This window comes from Elgaria multicarinata, chromosome 15 (assembly GCF_023053635.1).
Source record: "Elgaria multicarinata webbii isolate HBS135686 ecotype San Diego chromosome 15, rElgMul1.1.pri, whole genome shotgun sequence".
In the NCBI taxonomy this organism is placed as follows: domain Eukaryota; kingdom Metazoa; phylum Chordata; class Lepidosauria; order Squamata; family Anguidae; genus Elgaria; species Elgaria multicarinata.
Genome location: NC_086185.1, coordinates 24835482 through 24851110, shown reverse-complemented (window position 1 = coordinate 24851110; position 15629 = coordinate 24835482). Strand labels below are relative to the sequence as shown.

At 49.6% G+C, this 15629-nt stretch overlaps 1 protein-coding gene across 2 annotated transcripts; it reads left to right on the top strand.

The window, feature by feature from the left end:
- The first annotated feature begins 1693 nt into the window (after window positions 1-1693).
- ITGB1BP2 (integrin subunit beta 1 binding protein 2) lies at window positions 1694-14643 on the top strand. Of its 2 annotated transcripts, none has more exons than XM_063142137.1 (11): window positions 1694-1882; window positions 3446-3495; window positions 4296-4352; window positions 4956-5095; window positions 5864-5982; window positions 6764-6819; window positions 7202-7272; window positions 8819-8921; window positions 10943-11065; window positions 11231-11293; window positions 14035-14643. In XM_063142137.1, exons 1-11 carry the CDS (start codon window positions 1819-1821, stop codon window positions 14332-14334), a joined length of 1146 nt encoding a protein of 381 aa, XP_062998207.1. In that variant the 5' UTR covers window positions 1694-1818; the 3' UTR covers window positions 14335-14643. The 2 variants fall into 2 exon arrangements, with proteins under 2 accessions (XP_062998207.1, XP_062998206.1); XM_063142136.1 differs by having other exon boundaries at window positions 10940-11065.
- Window positions 14644-15629: the final 986 nt, after the last annotated feature.

The window sequence follows — 15629 nt, the reverse complement described above, 5'->3', positions numbered from 1 at the left end:
AAAGACAAACAAATTTATTCTGGCAGGAGCTTTTGTGGACATTATCCATCTCATGGAGGCAGTGACAGACTTTGTATTTCTGGACGCAAAGATTACTGCAGACGCCGACTGCAGCCAGGAAATCAGAGGATGTTTACTTCTTGGGAGGAGAGCAATGACAAATCTCGATAAAATAGTTAAGAGCAGAGACACCACACTGACAACAAAGGTCCGCATAGTTAAAGCAATGGTATTCCCCGTAGTAACCTATGGCTGCGAGAGCTGGACCATAAGGAAGGCTGAGCGAAGGAAGATAGATGCTTTTGAACTGTGGTGTTGGAGGAAAATCCTGAGAGTGCCTTGGACTGCAAGAAGATCAAACCAGTCCGTACTCCAGGAAATAAAGCCAGACTGCTCACTTGAGGGAATGGTATTCAAGGCAAAACTGAAGTACTTTGGCCACATAATGAGAAGACAGGACACCCTGGAGAAGAGGCTGATGCTAGGGAAAGTGGAAGGCAAAAGGAAGAGGGGCTGACCAAGGGCAAGATGGATGGGTGATATTCTGGAGGTGACGGACTCGACCTTGGGAGAGCTAGGGGTGGTGACGGCCGACAGAAAGCTCTGGCGTGGGCTGGTCCATGAAGTCACGAAGAGTCGGAAGCGACTGAACGAATAAACAACAACAACAATCCATCTCATGGAGTATTAACCTCAAATGGGCAGTGTTGCCAGAGGGAATTAAAATGCAAAAAAAGGACAAACAGTGATGATCACCTGAAAGATACCATTCACAAAATATTGTTGAGTGATAAACACAGATATCATTGCAATGGCAAATTGGTTAATATTATGCAGCGTGATTTTAAAAAAGAAGTGCTGTCCTTATTCAAACCACAGAACATATAGTTGAATCTCTTGAGGGAGTGCAATTCAAAGATTTCCGGGTGAAATTCCTTTGTTCATGAATAGCCACCTTTAGAGGCTGGAATGCCCCATCTGCCCACCTGGCCCATTCACCTGGATTTCTGAACATGGACTTTGCTGATGTCAAATCTTGCTGCTACAGACAACCATAGCTGCCCCTTTCTGTCAATACCACTGTTTTTCAGTCAGTTGAACAGCAGATGCCGGGATTGAAATGCAAAACAGGACAGCAGTTGTTTCACTTTTTTTGGAATTCAGTCCCCTCTGACAACACCATTTACATCTCAGCCCCCAGGATGTGTATCTAGATCCGCCAATTTGAGTTAACACTTCTTGCATCTGGTGAAGTGGGCCGTGTCCACGAATGCTTATGCCAGAATAAATAAAAGTGTCAGTCTTTAAAGTGACACGAGACACTCTGTTGTTTTTTGCTGCAATGGACCAACAGGGCTGCTACCCCTCTGGAATTCGTAACAAGAGCCTTTGGATATTTCTACACATGACAGCCCAGGCATTGCCGGCCCCATCTTGTACCTTCTGTGTACAGGTGTGAATGCAGAAGGGGGGGGTACATTCCAACTGGGCTGAGCATCCTGGGTGGGGAAAACCAAAGTGGCAAACCTTGCACTGTCTGCCTTGTTGTGCCGCCCCACGTGATGTTCCCTCCGCCCCTGCCGGGGGGCAACCCACCCTTGCCTGCTCTGGGAGGCCAAGTGGCTGCATGACCATCTTTGGGCCAGGCTCCAGTTGCAGGCCCTCCCCTTGCACGCCTGTTGCTAAAGATAGCTGAGCCGCGTTCTGCAGCGAGCTCAGAGCGCTGCCCCAGAGAGGCACCCTGATTGACGGGGATGCCTGCCTGAGCGTGAGCTGGGCCTGCCCCACATGTGAGCCGGAGACCAGGCCCAGCAGATCATGGCTTTGCTGTGCTACAATAAGGGCTGTGGGCAGCAGTTTGACTTGGAGAAGAACACCCAGGGTAAGTCAGCAGGGCAGGGATGGCCGGGGAGCACGTGTCTCCGTGGGAGCTCTCACAGGTTCTGCTTTAAATTTGCTGCAGGAGTTATAGCTTGTTGCAACAGACTGCACTTCTGGAGTCGGAGAGCGGTTTTGCAATTTAGGGTTTTGCAATATTGCCACAACCCAGTCTGGCTGTTGGCCTTTATCAACTGACAGGCAGGTTTGACAGGTGGTGCTTCTACCAGCACAGTGATAGATAGAGAGCCCTTCTCCTGTTGGATGTCTGCCTGACATACAGTAGTTCCAGGGACAGGAGTCTCTCTCTCTACTCGGGAAAATCAACCAAGAGGGCACTCAGAGCCCAGGTCTCTAAGAGGCGTTTGCCAAACTCTAAATGATGCATAGTCCAGCATCTGGGAGTGCCTTGGGGCTGCGACTAAGTCCATGCAATGACACTGAAAAAGCAAGGAGAAGTGTCACTGAGCACGTGCAGAGTTTCTGGTCTTACTGAGTCACTATAGGAAGCCCTGTCTGGATCTAGGGGAGACCTGGGGTGGAGGCTTCAAGGCAGAGAGCATGACTTTAGAAACACTTGGGTCCTGGCATTTCTTGGTTTAAAATGTAAGTGCTGTCTCACGTACTGTCAGAGGCTGTGTGTGTGTGTGTGAGGGGGGGGGGCAGAGAATGGCTGGAGCCAGCCGCCCTGGTCTGCAGGCTGGGAGGCCCACGTGAGTGTTCATGTCCCCGACACAGGCCGGCATGCCCCCCTGCCCTCTGCAAGCGTGTGCGAAGAAAGCACTGAGGCTTGGTTGGTTAGGAGGCCGAGTGGACACTTGCTGCCATGCCTCCGACCTTGAGGAGGAACAACCATGGGTTCATCCTTAGTGCTCTTTAGCCTGGTGTGCCCAAAAGAGGATGCTCCCCCAGGGCACAGGTGGGAGCACAAGCCCCAAATGTATGTGCTTCATAAATGCAGAGGAGAGGCAGGATGGGAGGCATTTGGGAAAAACTGGTCCACCGCATGACCAAGGAGTGCCACTGGTGCTTCTTCGGAGAGGGAGCCTCTTTGGAGGTAAAACGCTGCAGGAATCCATTCCTTCCAAGAGAGCTCTCCTTTCTTTTTGATGAGCACAGCGATCAGAACAGAAGCTGCAAACTGAAACCGGTTGAGCTGTCCTGGCTTTCCCCAAAGTACCGTGGGGATGCTCATTTTTAACGGGGTGTTGGGCTTCTCCGTCACAGACCCTTTCCCACTTTGCAGAACCGTTATGCCCCGCCGGGGTCCCTCGGCTGAGGAGTTAAACAGCTTCCAAATTGGTTTTAAAAAGTGCCATGAAGACACGGGAGGGGCGCAGGGAGAGACAGCTGCTGCTGCTGCTAACCCCAGCAAGCCTGGTTTGTCATCCATTGGGCCTGTGGGGTCTAATTTAGTTTCCACGTTCCCTTCCAGTCTTTACTGACAAGAATAGGCTTGGGAGTGAGAGTGGATCTGAATGCTGGATTAGGAGGATCATGGTCTTTGGTGAAATGATGGCTTCTGCTGTTTTCTCTCCCCCACCCCACCCCACCCCCCTGCTTTCAGATGCCTGCCTCCATCACCCGGGGTTCCCCATCTTTCACGATGCCTTGAAGGTGAGTGGCCCTGGCCACACTTGGCGGGTGGCTGGTTCAGCTGCAGCTGCCTGAGCACCCTTCTCAGCAAGGGCATATCCATCCCCCCACCCTTAAAGACCCGTACACCTGTCCTGGGAGTGGAAAAGAGGGAAGAGCAAGGAATGTGATCAGGGGGGTAGCCGCTCAGGCACTTGGGTGGGCTTCACAGAGGGGCTGGGTTTAGTAGCCAACGATTGCTTTTAGTGTCCAGGAAGGGAAAAAAAATCCTGGACATCAGGAAAAACTTCCTGACTGTTAGAGCAGTACGACAATGGAACCAGTTACCTAGGGAGGTTGTGGGCTCTCCCACACTCGAGAGGCCTTCAAGAGGCAGCTGGACATCCATCTGTCAGGGATGCTTTAAGATAGATTCCTGCAATGAGCAGGGGGTTGGACACGATGGCCTTATAGGCCTCTGCCAACTCTACTATTCTATGATTCTAAGGCTGGTGGGCAAAGCCAGTGTTTTCCTTCTGTGCCCACTGCCGGGCAAAGCGCTTTACCTCTAAGGAGGACAGGCACACCGTGTGGTGTGTGCATGCTCATGTTTGTAGGAACCCCTTTCCTCCAACCCACAACACTGATATTGCATCATACCCTTTGCCTCCCTGTGATGATGGTAGCTTTAAAAAAATTATTTACAACTCCGGCTATGAAATATAAGACAGGCCTTCCCTGCTGATCACCAGAATTAAATTTCTGGTTGCCACTGGCATCCTCCTGGCACCCATGTTGGTGGGCTCCTGTGTAGAGGACTTCTGTTCTGCTCTTGTACCCAGGGCTGGTCTTGCTGCAAGAAACGAACCACTGACTTCTCTGAATTCCTCTCCATAAAGGTATGTCCTACGCTCCACGCACTTTCCCAGCTTCCCTGTTTTCTCCAGAAACTGCCCAGCCCTTCTCCATGGCCTTGCCTGGTTCCTGGAAGCCAGGTTTGCTGTAATCCAAATGAATTCTGACTCTGAACTCGACGACATCATTTGTTTAACTTGTCTGAACTGTATCCTGCCTTATAGTGGAGTTCTGATGACATCTCCCTTTATTTAAATGCCCACCTGTTGCCTCAGGTCAAAAACAACTCAAAAGCAGCCATCTGATAAAACGGCTACATAAATTTGCAATTTGGCTGGTGGGTCCCAAACGTTGAAATTCTGAAAGCATTAATGTTGGGGGACGGAGGTGTCGGTGTGTGATACTGGCATGCCGATGTCCAAATATGCAAACAATTCCTCGGATGGGGGTACAGGAATTAACATCTTGCAGCAGAGCCTCCAGTTTCATTGGCAGATGATGATGATGATGATTTATTTATTTATATAGCACCAACAATGTACTTGGTGCAAGGATGCCCTTACCACAGAAGGGGAATTCCTGAAGCAGTTTCTGTAATGCTGGGGTATTGGAACTGGGACCAGATGGTGTTCATTTCATCCTGCAAGGGCTGCACCCGAGGGTATCACAGCAATGAGAAGCCTCCAGAGCCCGGAGAGGCCTTGGGAGAGCCAAAGGTCAAGATGAGCACTGAGATCATCGTCCAGGGCCCCAAGTCAGCAGAGATGATGGAGCGTGAGAGGCCCAGGTGAGCTAGTGAGGAGGGAGAGGGGCCCCTCCTGGGTTTAGCCATGACTAGCTTAGAGGACGTCAGCTGCCTTGCTGGATCAGACTAAGGATCCACCTAGCCTAGCATCCTGTTTTCAACAGTGGACAGCCCACAGACAGACAACGAAGGCAGCAGCCCTCCCTTGTAGTATATTCTTAGTATCTGCTATTCAGATGCACATAGGAAGCTGCCTTGTACTGAGTCAGACCTTGGTCCACCCTAGCCCAGTACTGTCCACACACTGACTAGCAGTAGTGGCTCGCCAGGTTTTCAGTAGGAGTTTTTCCAGCCCTATCTGGAGATGGAACCTGGGATCTCCTGCATGCCCGGCAGGTGCTCTTATCACTGAGCTACGGACCTCACCTAACCGGACAGACAGCTCCTGGTATTCCCAGGCAGTCTCCCATCCAAGAACTAGCCAGGCCTGACCCTGATTATCTTCCAAGGTCAGAAGAGATGGGGCGTATTCCGGGTGGGACGGCCACGGGCTGCCTCGGCACATGGATACTCCATTTCATTGCCAAGGCTTATTATTCTCCTTGGCTGTCACCGTCACCACATCTTGTGGCTGTGAATTTCACACAATGTGAAGGACGACGGTTGCAGAGAGGTGGGGGCTGGAGGAGAAAGGGGCCTCCTACCTTGCTTGCCCCTCTCTTTTTGCCTGAGACCTCACCTGTATCGCCAAGCCTTAATATACACCTCTGGATCTCTTTTATTTATTTCTGGGGGATCCATTTCTTCTAGTTCTGATGAGCCGAAGCAGCTGCTGCCAGTGAAGTTGTCCAGGTCTCTGGAGCAAGCCTTGGCGAAGCTGGATTTATCCTCCAAGGAGCAACTTCCAGTGCACGACTCTCCAGGCACCGGTGAGAGCCTTGGAGGAAGGGATCTAGGCTGCCGGACTGGGGTCTGGGCTGGCTGGCTGGTAGGCTTGGGGTCTTCTGTGGGTTTTGCACATGGCCACACAACCCTTTCCTAGATTTTGTGCAGTCTTTCCTCCCGTTCTAAAAGGCTGAAATGCCTCTCCTAAGGCTTAGGAAAGGAAAGGAACGTCTCGTGCAAGCACTGAGTCATTACTGACTCTTGGAGGGACGCCAGCTTTCGCTGACGTATTCTAGGCAGGCCTTATAGCGGGGTGGTTTGCCGTTGCCTTCCCTGGCCGTTATTACCTTTCCCCCAGCTAACTGGGTACTCATTTTACCGACCTCAGGAGGATGGAAGGCTGAGTCGACCCGAGCCGGCTGCCTGAAACCAGCTTCCGCTGGGATCAAACTCAGGCCACGGGGAGAATTTCAGCTGCAGAAACTGCTGCTTTACCACTCTGCGCCACACGAGAGAAGTGCTCTCCTAAGGCTTACATACTAGCATTAAGAGCTTTAAGCTAAAATACGCCGGTGTTTTGGGCCCCACCCACTTTCCCTTCAGCCCCACCCACCATAGGGATGTGGTTCCCCTGGAACGTCTCTGAAATAGGATTCGGCCCTCAGGCTGAGTTAGGTTCTGCACCCCTGGTTTACGGCTCAGCGGAAGATTTCCCTGGTTTTAATCCAGCCTAGCAGATGGGACCTTGCTGAGTGCAGCAGGCCTGAGCCCCCGGGGGTCTTGTACTGCATCCTCATGCTCTGTGCCTTTTTGGTCCTCTTGTAGGGGCCGTCCTGGAAGTGAGCGCCGGCACCACCTGTAAGAACTCCGGCTGCAAGGGGGTGAGTTACGTCTGGGGCTCCCCACTTGCTCTGCACTCTGACCCGTGTTATGCTTACTTTCTGCCTTGGAACCATCTCCCCGAGTCTGCACTTTTCTTATACAAGAAGCATTTCCCTGGCCAGATTTAAATTCCTCCTCCTCTTCCTGAGCCTCACACCAGGAGTGGCAAGAGCTGCCCTGGCTCCAATCTGTGACTCCTGAACCCCAAAACACTGGTTCAGCTATGGCAAATCCCATTGGGCAATGGAACCCGCTGATGTGGCTGTTACCAGTGGGAAGGAATGAGGCGGGTGGGGGGGCTACCTGGTTGGAAAACCCCTGGTTTGGCACGTAGCCTTCCAGGATGCTTGGCTGATCTTTCTGCCCTGTCTCATCTGTTAGGTCTACCAGAGGGAAGAGAGCAACATGGAGATCTGTACCTTTCACCCAGGGGTGCCTGTGTTCCACGAGGGGTAAGAGACGGGCAGCTTTCACGCTGCCTTTCCCCACATGCCTGTTTTCTTGGGCTAGTAGCCAAGGCTGCCTTTCCCCAGTGGAGGCCAGTGGCTCTGGTTTCAATGGGGCTGTGAATCCATTCTGGGTGTCAGTGAGAACCAGCCATAACCTTTAAAGAGCTATCCAAGGTGCTGGGCTGATTTTGGGGAGGAGAGCTCCTTTAGGGTTTTATTTATTTATTACATTTTTATATCACCAAATAGCCAAAGCTCTCTGGGCGGTTCACAAAAATTCTGGCTGGCTGGCTGGCTCTGACAGAAACCCTGAATGGATTCACAGCCCCACCGGATCTGGAGCCAGCAGCTGCCACTGCCTACCCCCGCACTGTGGGGGGCCCCACAGCCCCACCCGCCAGGGATAACTTATCTTCCTGCCTGTGTAGTGGCTGTTCTTCCAAGCTCTGCCCACCAGGTGAGACAGACTCTCCTCATTGGTACCAGGTATATGGGTGCACAGGTCTCTTGAAACACATCCCGCCTAAGAGTTTGGGAGTATTTCACTCTCGTCCTTATCTGAGCACTTTGGAATGTTCAGTTAATTGACAAATATACAGGTTGAACAAGCATGCAGGCTGGCAGCAGCAGCAGCAGCAGACCCAAATCAACGCCTGCCAAAATCCAGATCCACAAATACGTTTGCCTATACAACCGTCCCAAGATATTTTGCGCCCTGAGATAAAGTTGCCCATCCCTACAAGGGAAGTATCCAAGGCAAGTCAAAAATACAAGGCCCCCACCCCCACCCCACTTTCGCTGCCCCAGATTATAAGGCAGAGGTGATGAAAACTTGGGGGAACCAGAAGTGCTTTGTATGTGTCCAGGGACTGTGAGCGTCACTCAGTTCCGTTACGCAAAACAAATTCTTGGACTCAAAATTCTCTCATTCTGGTGTACATGGCTTGGGACCACAATACCTGATGGACCGCCTTTCCTGACGTGAATATACCCGGTCACTCCGTTCAACATCTAAGGTCCTCCTCCGGGTGCCTACTCCGAGAGAGGCTCGGAGTGTGGCAACGAGGGACAGGGCCTTTTCGGTGGTGGCCCCCAGACTATGATCTCCCTGACGAGGCTCGCCTGGCACCAACGCTGCTATCTTTCCAGCGCCAGGTTAAGACTTTCCTCTTTGCCCAGGCATATGGCAGCACATCTTAATCACCCACATGTTTAGTTTTTTTAACAGTTTTTAATGCTTTATGTGTGTATGTTCTGTGTTTTAGAATTTTAAATTTTGTATACACGTTTTTATCTTAATTTTAGAATTTCTGTAAACCGCCCAGAGAGCCCTGGCTATGGGGGCTGTATATAAGTGTAATAAATACATAAACAAACAAACAAACAAATAAATATGTCCTTTGCACCAGGCTCTGGTTGTGGCATCTCTGGGTTCTAGTAAAAAAGCAAAGTACATCGGCCCACCCTGGCTTAATTCTCAGCATCTCCCTCTTACTTTCTGGCTCAATCCTGTCCTTCTCTCCTCTCTTGGTTCATTGATCATCCCCAGCATGAAATACTGGAGCTGCTGCGGAATTAAAACGACAGACTTCACTGCGTTCCTGGAGCAGAAGGGCTGCAGCAAAGGGAAGCACACCTGGGTGAAGAAGCAGGTGAGGAACTGCCCTCTTCCCTGAGTGCCCTTCCTCCCCCCCCCCTGCCCCCAAGCCCCTTGAGTTCTGTTCTTACTGGGCTCCATATCCTAGATATGAAGAAGCCCAGTAAGAAGAAAAAAGAGGACACTCGTTTTCATAACACTTGCACATGCTAATTCCTATGTATAGATGCAAACTTAAAAACAATAACTATAATGGGAAAAGACATCTCACCGTGGCAAGGAAGACAGACTTGGGTGACCTGTGTGCTCCGTCTGTTTGCCAGGTGCTCTTGACGGGCGACTTGAGGATCCCCAGGACTCTCCCTTCTTGAGGTTCTTTAACTTTAAACCGGACTTGGATTGGACAGGCTTTCAATTAGAGGACTGTCCTGTGGCACTGTGGCAGCCTCTCAAATAGAGGATTGTCTTCTGGAAAGTAGGACACGTGGCCACCCTATGCTGGAGGAGGTTGATCTTCCCTTGTCTTTGATTACCTTTGTGCCAAGAGTGCCTCTTAGTTACTGATCTGTTTTCAAACTTCCCAGAGAAACTCCTCTGTCAGAGACCTGGAACCAGAAATATTTCTTCCACCTCTGCCTTCACCTGATCTCCTTGCCCTGACCTGCACCAGGCCTCAGGGGTGGCTCAGTTTTCACAAGTCCTAACCTTTTAGTAACACGAACTAGAGCGGGGAAATCCCTATTAACTAAATCTGCAGTTTGACCTCCAGGAGGCAGGAACAAAGAGGTTTTAATCCTAAAACTGAAATGCAGGGAGAGCACAGGGAATGGCTGGACCAGATGGAATGCTATCCTCCAGATATTGGTTTGTGGTCAAATAGGCCCTTTTGACTAGGAGGGGAGCAATTGAGCAGTTAATTCCTTCTAAGTGGGCACATTTTCTTTCTGTAACAATTGGGTGAATAACATGCCCGTTTAGAAAAAAAAATGACTGAAACCAATGCTGTTTTCTGTATTGTGTATTTTATATACCATATATTGACTTGTGTAACCCACAGGGCGTATCATTTAGGGTCATGATAAGAGCATCTAGAAGTAATTGCATGAATATCCAGCATTACTTATGTCTAGTATTATATACATATAAACAATGTATATAATGCTAAAGCGTGTTCAGAGGAGGGCAACCAGGATAATGAGGGGTCTGGAAACAAAGCCCTATGAAGAGAGACTGAAAGAACTAGGCATGTTTAGCCTGGAGAAGAGAAGATTGAGGGGAGACATGATAGCACTCTTCAAATACTTAAAAGGTTGTCACACAGAGGAGGGCCAGGATCTCTTCTCGATCCTCCCAGAATGCAGGACACGGAATAACGGGCTCAAGTTAAAGGAAGCCAGATTCCGGCTGGACATCAGGAAAAACTTCCTGACTGTTAGAGCAGTGCGACAGTGGAATCAGTTACCTAGGGAGGATGGTGTGTGTGTGTGTCACTGCACAGGCCTGTTGTCATTCTTTGAACCTCAGATGTCTGAAACAAAGCCCTATGAGAAGAGACTGAAAGAACTCGACATGTTTAGCGTTGAGAAGAGAAGATTGAGGGGAGACAGGATAGCACTCTTCAAATATTTGAAAGGTTGTCACACAGAAGAGGGCCAGGATATCTTCTCGATCATCCCAGAGTGCAGGACACGGAATAATAGGCTCAAGTTACAAGAAGCCAGATTCTAGCTGGACATCAGGAAAAACATCCTGACTGTTAGAGCAGTACGACAATGGAATCAATTACCTAGGGAGGTTGTGGGTTCTCCCACACTAGAGGCCTTTAAGAGGCAGCTGGACAACCATCTGTCAGGGATGCTTTAGGGTGGATTCCTGCATTGAGCAGGGGGTTGGACTCGATGGCCTTGTAGGCCCCTTCCAACTCTGCTATTCTATGATTCTATGATTCTATGAATTAATACAGTTTGGCACTTTATGTTTTATGGTCCTTGTCTGTTTGTGGTTAACTTACCTTTTGCGCAGGGGGTGAGGGCTAGAAGGTTAATTGTTTCTTTTTATTATTATTATTGGCAGCAGCAAGACAAAAAACTGGTCTCTTGCCGGCAGGACTGGCACCAAACCAGCAGCCAAGTGGTGGTCACCATCTATGCTAAGATCCCTCTGCCGGATCTCAGCTCCGTGAAGGCCAACCAAACTGTGGTAAAGAAGTGTGGGTGCCCCTGGGTCTTGCCGCTGGGGAGGGATACTGCTGGCCTGGTCTGCAGGGAGAATGCAACATCTTCACAGTCAGAATGAACTGGGGTTCCCACAGCATCCCTGAGCGGTGCTGAAGGGACCTCCTCTTTTTATTCCCCCTCCTTGCAGCTGGACATCCATGTCATCTTTGAGGGAGACAAGATTTTCCAAGCGGAGCTGGATCTCTGGGGGGTAGGTTTTGGTTCGCTTGTTTTGCTTTCTTACCTAATAATAATAATAATAATAATATATTTCTTACCTGCCTCTCCATTTTGATCGAGGTGGGGAACAACAGTCAATATAAAATACATAAAACTGAATTAAAACATAATGTACACTGTTAAAACATCCTAAAAGCATCCCAAAATTCCACTGGATAGGCCTGCAGGAAGAGATCAGTCTTTGTAGCTTTCTTGAATGCTAATAGACCGACAAGTTGACGAGTCTTCTCTGGCAGGCCATTCCACAGTCTGGGAGCAGCAGAAGAGACGGTCCTCTGGGTAACACCCGTCAGCCTAACTTTGACTGACTGAAGGAAATTCTTCCCAGAGGACCTGAGTGTGCGGGGAGGATTGTACAGGAGAAGGCGATAACCAACACTTTATACTTCGCCCGGGAACTAATTGGCAGCCAGTGATAAATAAAAATCCTTAGGGAAGAGCTTGTCGTCTACGCAGAGTGCATGCACCAGCAGCGATGGGAAAGCCCCGCTTACTGAAATTCTCCTCATTGCACAGCCATCAAATGCACGGTGTGTGTGTGTGAATGAACGGTTGCAGTTCCATGATATGGCTGCAATGAGGGAACGTGAAGAGGACCTGGGTAGGAAAGTCATCTGTAGGGTTGCCAGGGTAACCAGCAGGCTAGCCGAGTTTGCCAGGTCCTCAGAGTTTTTGCCACACACTATTTGACAAGGCAGCAGGGGCAACGGCACTATAATATATGATTGGCAAAACTGGGCCAAATAGACACGATTAGGGAATGGGCAGTAGAGTTCTGCACCTTAATTCACCTAAAGAAAGGGCCGGCCTTGTTTATTGAGCCTTTGGTGAATATATGTTAGGCACACACATGAATGGTTAGGCTGTGTTTAGCTTGATGGGTCAAAAGTTTAGCAAGCCTGTATTTTGATACTATCCACCTTTTACTGCAGTTGAACTGGTTTTCCTGCACATTGCACAGGGTTGGACTAAATGATCCTTGCGGTCCCTTCCAACTCCACAATTCTATGATTCAAGGCTGGCTGTCCGCCCCTCCCATAAGACAGGGTGAATCCCCTGCCTCAGGCAGTAGTTCTGGAAGGGCATTGGATCCCACATGCCCTGCAGCAGGGAGGGCCGAGACTCCCGAAGTGGCCGCTGGCTACCCCATGCCTCTCAAAGTGGGAATCTCCAGGGCCCCCTCCCTGCTGGTGCCTCCTTCTCATTTATTTATTTACAATATTTATATACCACTCCCCATTGAAAATCTTGGAGCGGTGTACAAGATAAAATAAACAACAACAACAGGATAAAACACTTTAAAATAGATTTTAAAGAAGCAAAATACACAGTGAACCGTGGCTGGTCATTAAGGAAAGGCTTCCTGGAATAACGACGTTTTCAGGAGGCGCCGAAAGGAATACAAAGTTGGCGCCTGCCTGACCTCCAAAGGCAGGGAATTCCATAGGAGCGGGGCCACCACACTGAAGGCTCTTCCCCTGGTGGATTCCAATCGGAAGATGGATCTATGTGGGACCACCAGGAGCATGCCCTTGGATGACCTCAGTGACCGGGCAGGTTGGCTGGGGAGAAGGCGCCCTCTCAGGTATCCTGGTCTCAAGTTGTTTAGGGCTTTGTGCATAAGTACAAGAACCTTAAACCTGGCCTGGTAGTGAATAGGCAGTCAGTGCAGTTCCCTCAGTAGAGGAGTTACATGCTCATGAAATTACATTCTCACGAAGGACCGCTCGAAGCGGGGCCCTGAGGAGCAGTTGGGTGGAGGCTGCTGGCAGGTGGGATGGGAAAATGGGGAAAAGGAACGTATTTACATATGTGGTTGGAATGCAAATATGTACAAAAATTGTGGAAGATGGTGTTTTTGGAGGCTGAAGAAATTGTGGGAATGAAGATAGAGTGAACACCTAAAGTAGCATTACTGTCACTATTTGAAGATTTAAAATGTAAAAAAGAAATTAAGGAATTGATAACGAATTTGCTGACTGCAGCAAGATTGATTGTAGCTAGGAACTGGAAGATTCAAGGGGAATATTCTATTGAAGAATGGTACAAAGAAGTATGGGATATAGCTATTAATGATAAATTGACTTGTAATATTAAATGGAGAAGAGGTATAGCTAAAACAAATGATTTTAAAGGAATTTGGAAACAGTTCCTAATATTTGTGTTTTCTAAGGGAAGTGGGAAACCACCAGTAGAAGAAAGTATGAGATTTTGGAATCAGGAATGAGATCCCGAGGTGTGTGTGTGTGTGTGCACATATATGTTAAGTTGATTATGTTATATAGAGATGATATTGATGTTATTCAACATTTATGTAGTATGTTGTTTTTGCTTTAATTGTACTGGTGAATGTTTAAGTATTGTAGAAAAAAAATATTTTTTTAAAAAAGGGATGGGAAAATGGGAAGAGGGTGTCAGTGGTAGCGGTTTCATGTGTCTCTTCCTCCTCTCTGCTTCCCTGTATGTGGCAGGGGGCGGGGGCGTGCTCCTTCGCTCCACCCCAGCGGTGGCATGCCCTTCTGCTGGCACTGTCCCTCTGCCAGCAGGACAGACTTTGAATTGGCTCCCCATCTAGTCTCCTGGCTGCAGGGCCCTTTGGGCTTCCTCTATGCCATCCTGTCTGGTGGTTGCAAGACCCGCTCCTCCACTCTTTTCCCCAGGACATTGTGGGCTGCCTGTCTAATCCTGACTTTAGCATCCCTCGTCCCCCAGGTCATTGACGTGGAAAGGAGCTTTGTGAACATGGTGCCCTCCAAGGTGGAAATCACCCTGAAGAAGGCCGGCCCTGCCACCTGGGCCAGGCTGGAGCATCCGCAGAGCCGATCAGAGGCCCTGCGGCAGCAGCAGCAGCAGCAGCAGCTGGAGACCCAGGCCTCGGAAGGCCAGGAAGCCAAGGGAGCTCTTCAGGAGGAGTCCGACGATGACTTGAGCTGGTCAGAGGAGGAAGATGAGGAGTGGGAGGAAGGAGGGGAGAACGAAGCACTCCCCAGGCTTATATCTGGTGAAAACTGAATCCCCCCGCCGCCCCCAGGAATAGCCACCTGAGGCTTGGCAGCAGGAACTTGCTGGACAGTGTCCTGTTCTGATATCTGCTGCAGATGAGAAGGGCATCTGTGGGAACACCCAGAGGCAGACTCTACTCGCTGCCCTTTGGGGCTCCCAGGCTGGCGCAATTTGGAAGCAGGTGAAAGGGCATAGCCAGGGGAGTGGAACCTCCCGGCTGGCGCCTGGAATATCTAGCCACCCGTTTGGCTCTTCTTAGTGTGCAGCTGTTACTCTTTCTCATTCATGAAATAAAAGAAACTTCTCCCAGTGTAAGAGAAACCGAAGAGTACTAACGACGGCTCTAGTCTGGGCTGGCATGTGTGGACTCGTGCTTGACTTTAGGGTGTGTGTGTGTGGGGGGGGTATGTTTGACCAGTAAGGTTGTAGTCTCTGGATTTTTCACAAGGTGTGTATGTGCTGTGCATAGGCTGGCTCCCATACCTTGGTGGCTGTGGCACAGCACCATTTTTCAGGAGGAAGAGGGGCTGGAGGAGGAAAAGGGGTGTATGCTCCGGTCAGAATTTATATCACCTTGAGCAGGTTCCCATGTTGGAGGTAAACTAAGGTCTGAGGCTGTGCCTAGGGACATCAGAAGCTGCCACATACTGAGTCAGGCCCTTGGTCCACCTTGCCCAGTATTGCCGACACTGACTGGCAGCAACTGCTCTCCAGGGTTTCAGGCAGGATCCATTTCGAGGCCTATCTGGAGAAGCCAGGGATCGAACCTTTGACCTTCTGCATGCAAAGCAGGGTCTTTACCACTGAGCGACGGCCCCCTCCAAGGTCAGTTTGTAAGCTAGCCATAGAAATAAAGGGGGGAAATGACATGTAATATTGCTTGAAAACTAGAATAGCCTAGTTGGGGTGCAACTCTATGCAGATTTAGACAGAAAATAAGACCTACAACTCCCAGCCAGTATAGGATTGTGCCCTAAGAAACCTGGAGGAAGAATATCTGATAACCTTTAGACCCAGAGCATCGTGCCAGGATTCTGGGCCTCCTGGCAAAAAGTTGCAGAGGAACAATGAAATAATACCTGGGTAAATAATGCCTCACAGTGAGAGTCTACCTGTGTGGACATGAGGGGTGGGATGGATAAAGTAATGCCTTTCAATTAGGGTGACCATGTGACCGGATTTGCCCGGATTTGCCCGGGCTTTTGACGACAAATCCGGGAGGGGGAGGGGAAATCCGGATTTTTCAAAAAAGAGCAGCTCTAATGGGAATTAACAAAAATACTTATAACTCCGTAATTTTTTAA

Bases quoted from the DNA above. Each gene is read 5' to 3' on its own strand.
- ITGB1BP2 (XM_063142136.1), top strand. From the start codon at position 1,819: ATGGCTTTGCTGTGCTACAATAAGGGCTGTGGGCAGCAGTTTGACTTG. The intron at 5,096-5,863 runs GTGAGCTAGTGA...CATTTCTTCTAG, and splicing joins ATGGAGCGTGAGAGGCCCAG to TTCTGATGAGCCGAAGCAGC. The intron at 5,983-6,763 runs GTGAGAGCCTTG...GTCCTCTTGTAG, and splicing joins GCACGACTCTCCAGGCACCG to GGGCCGTCCTGGAAGTGAGC.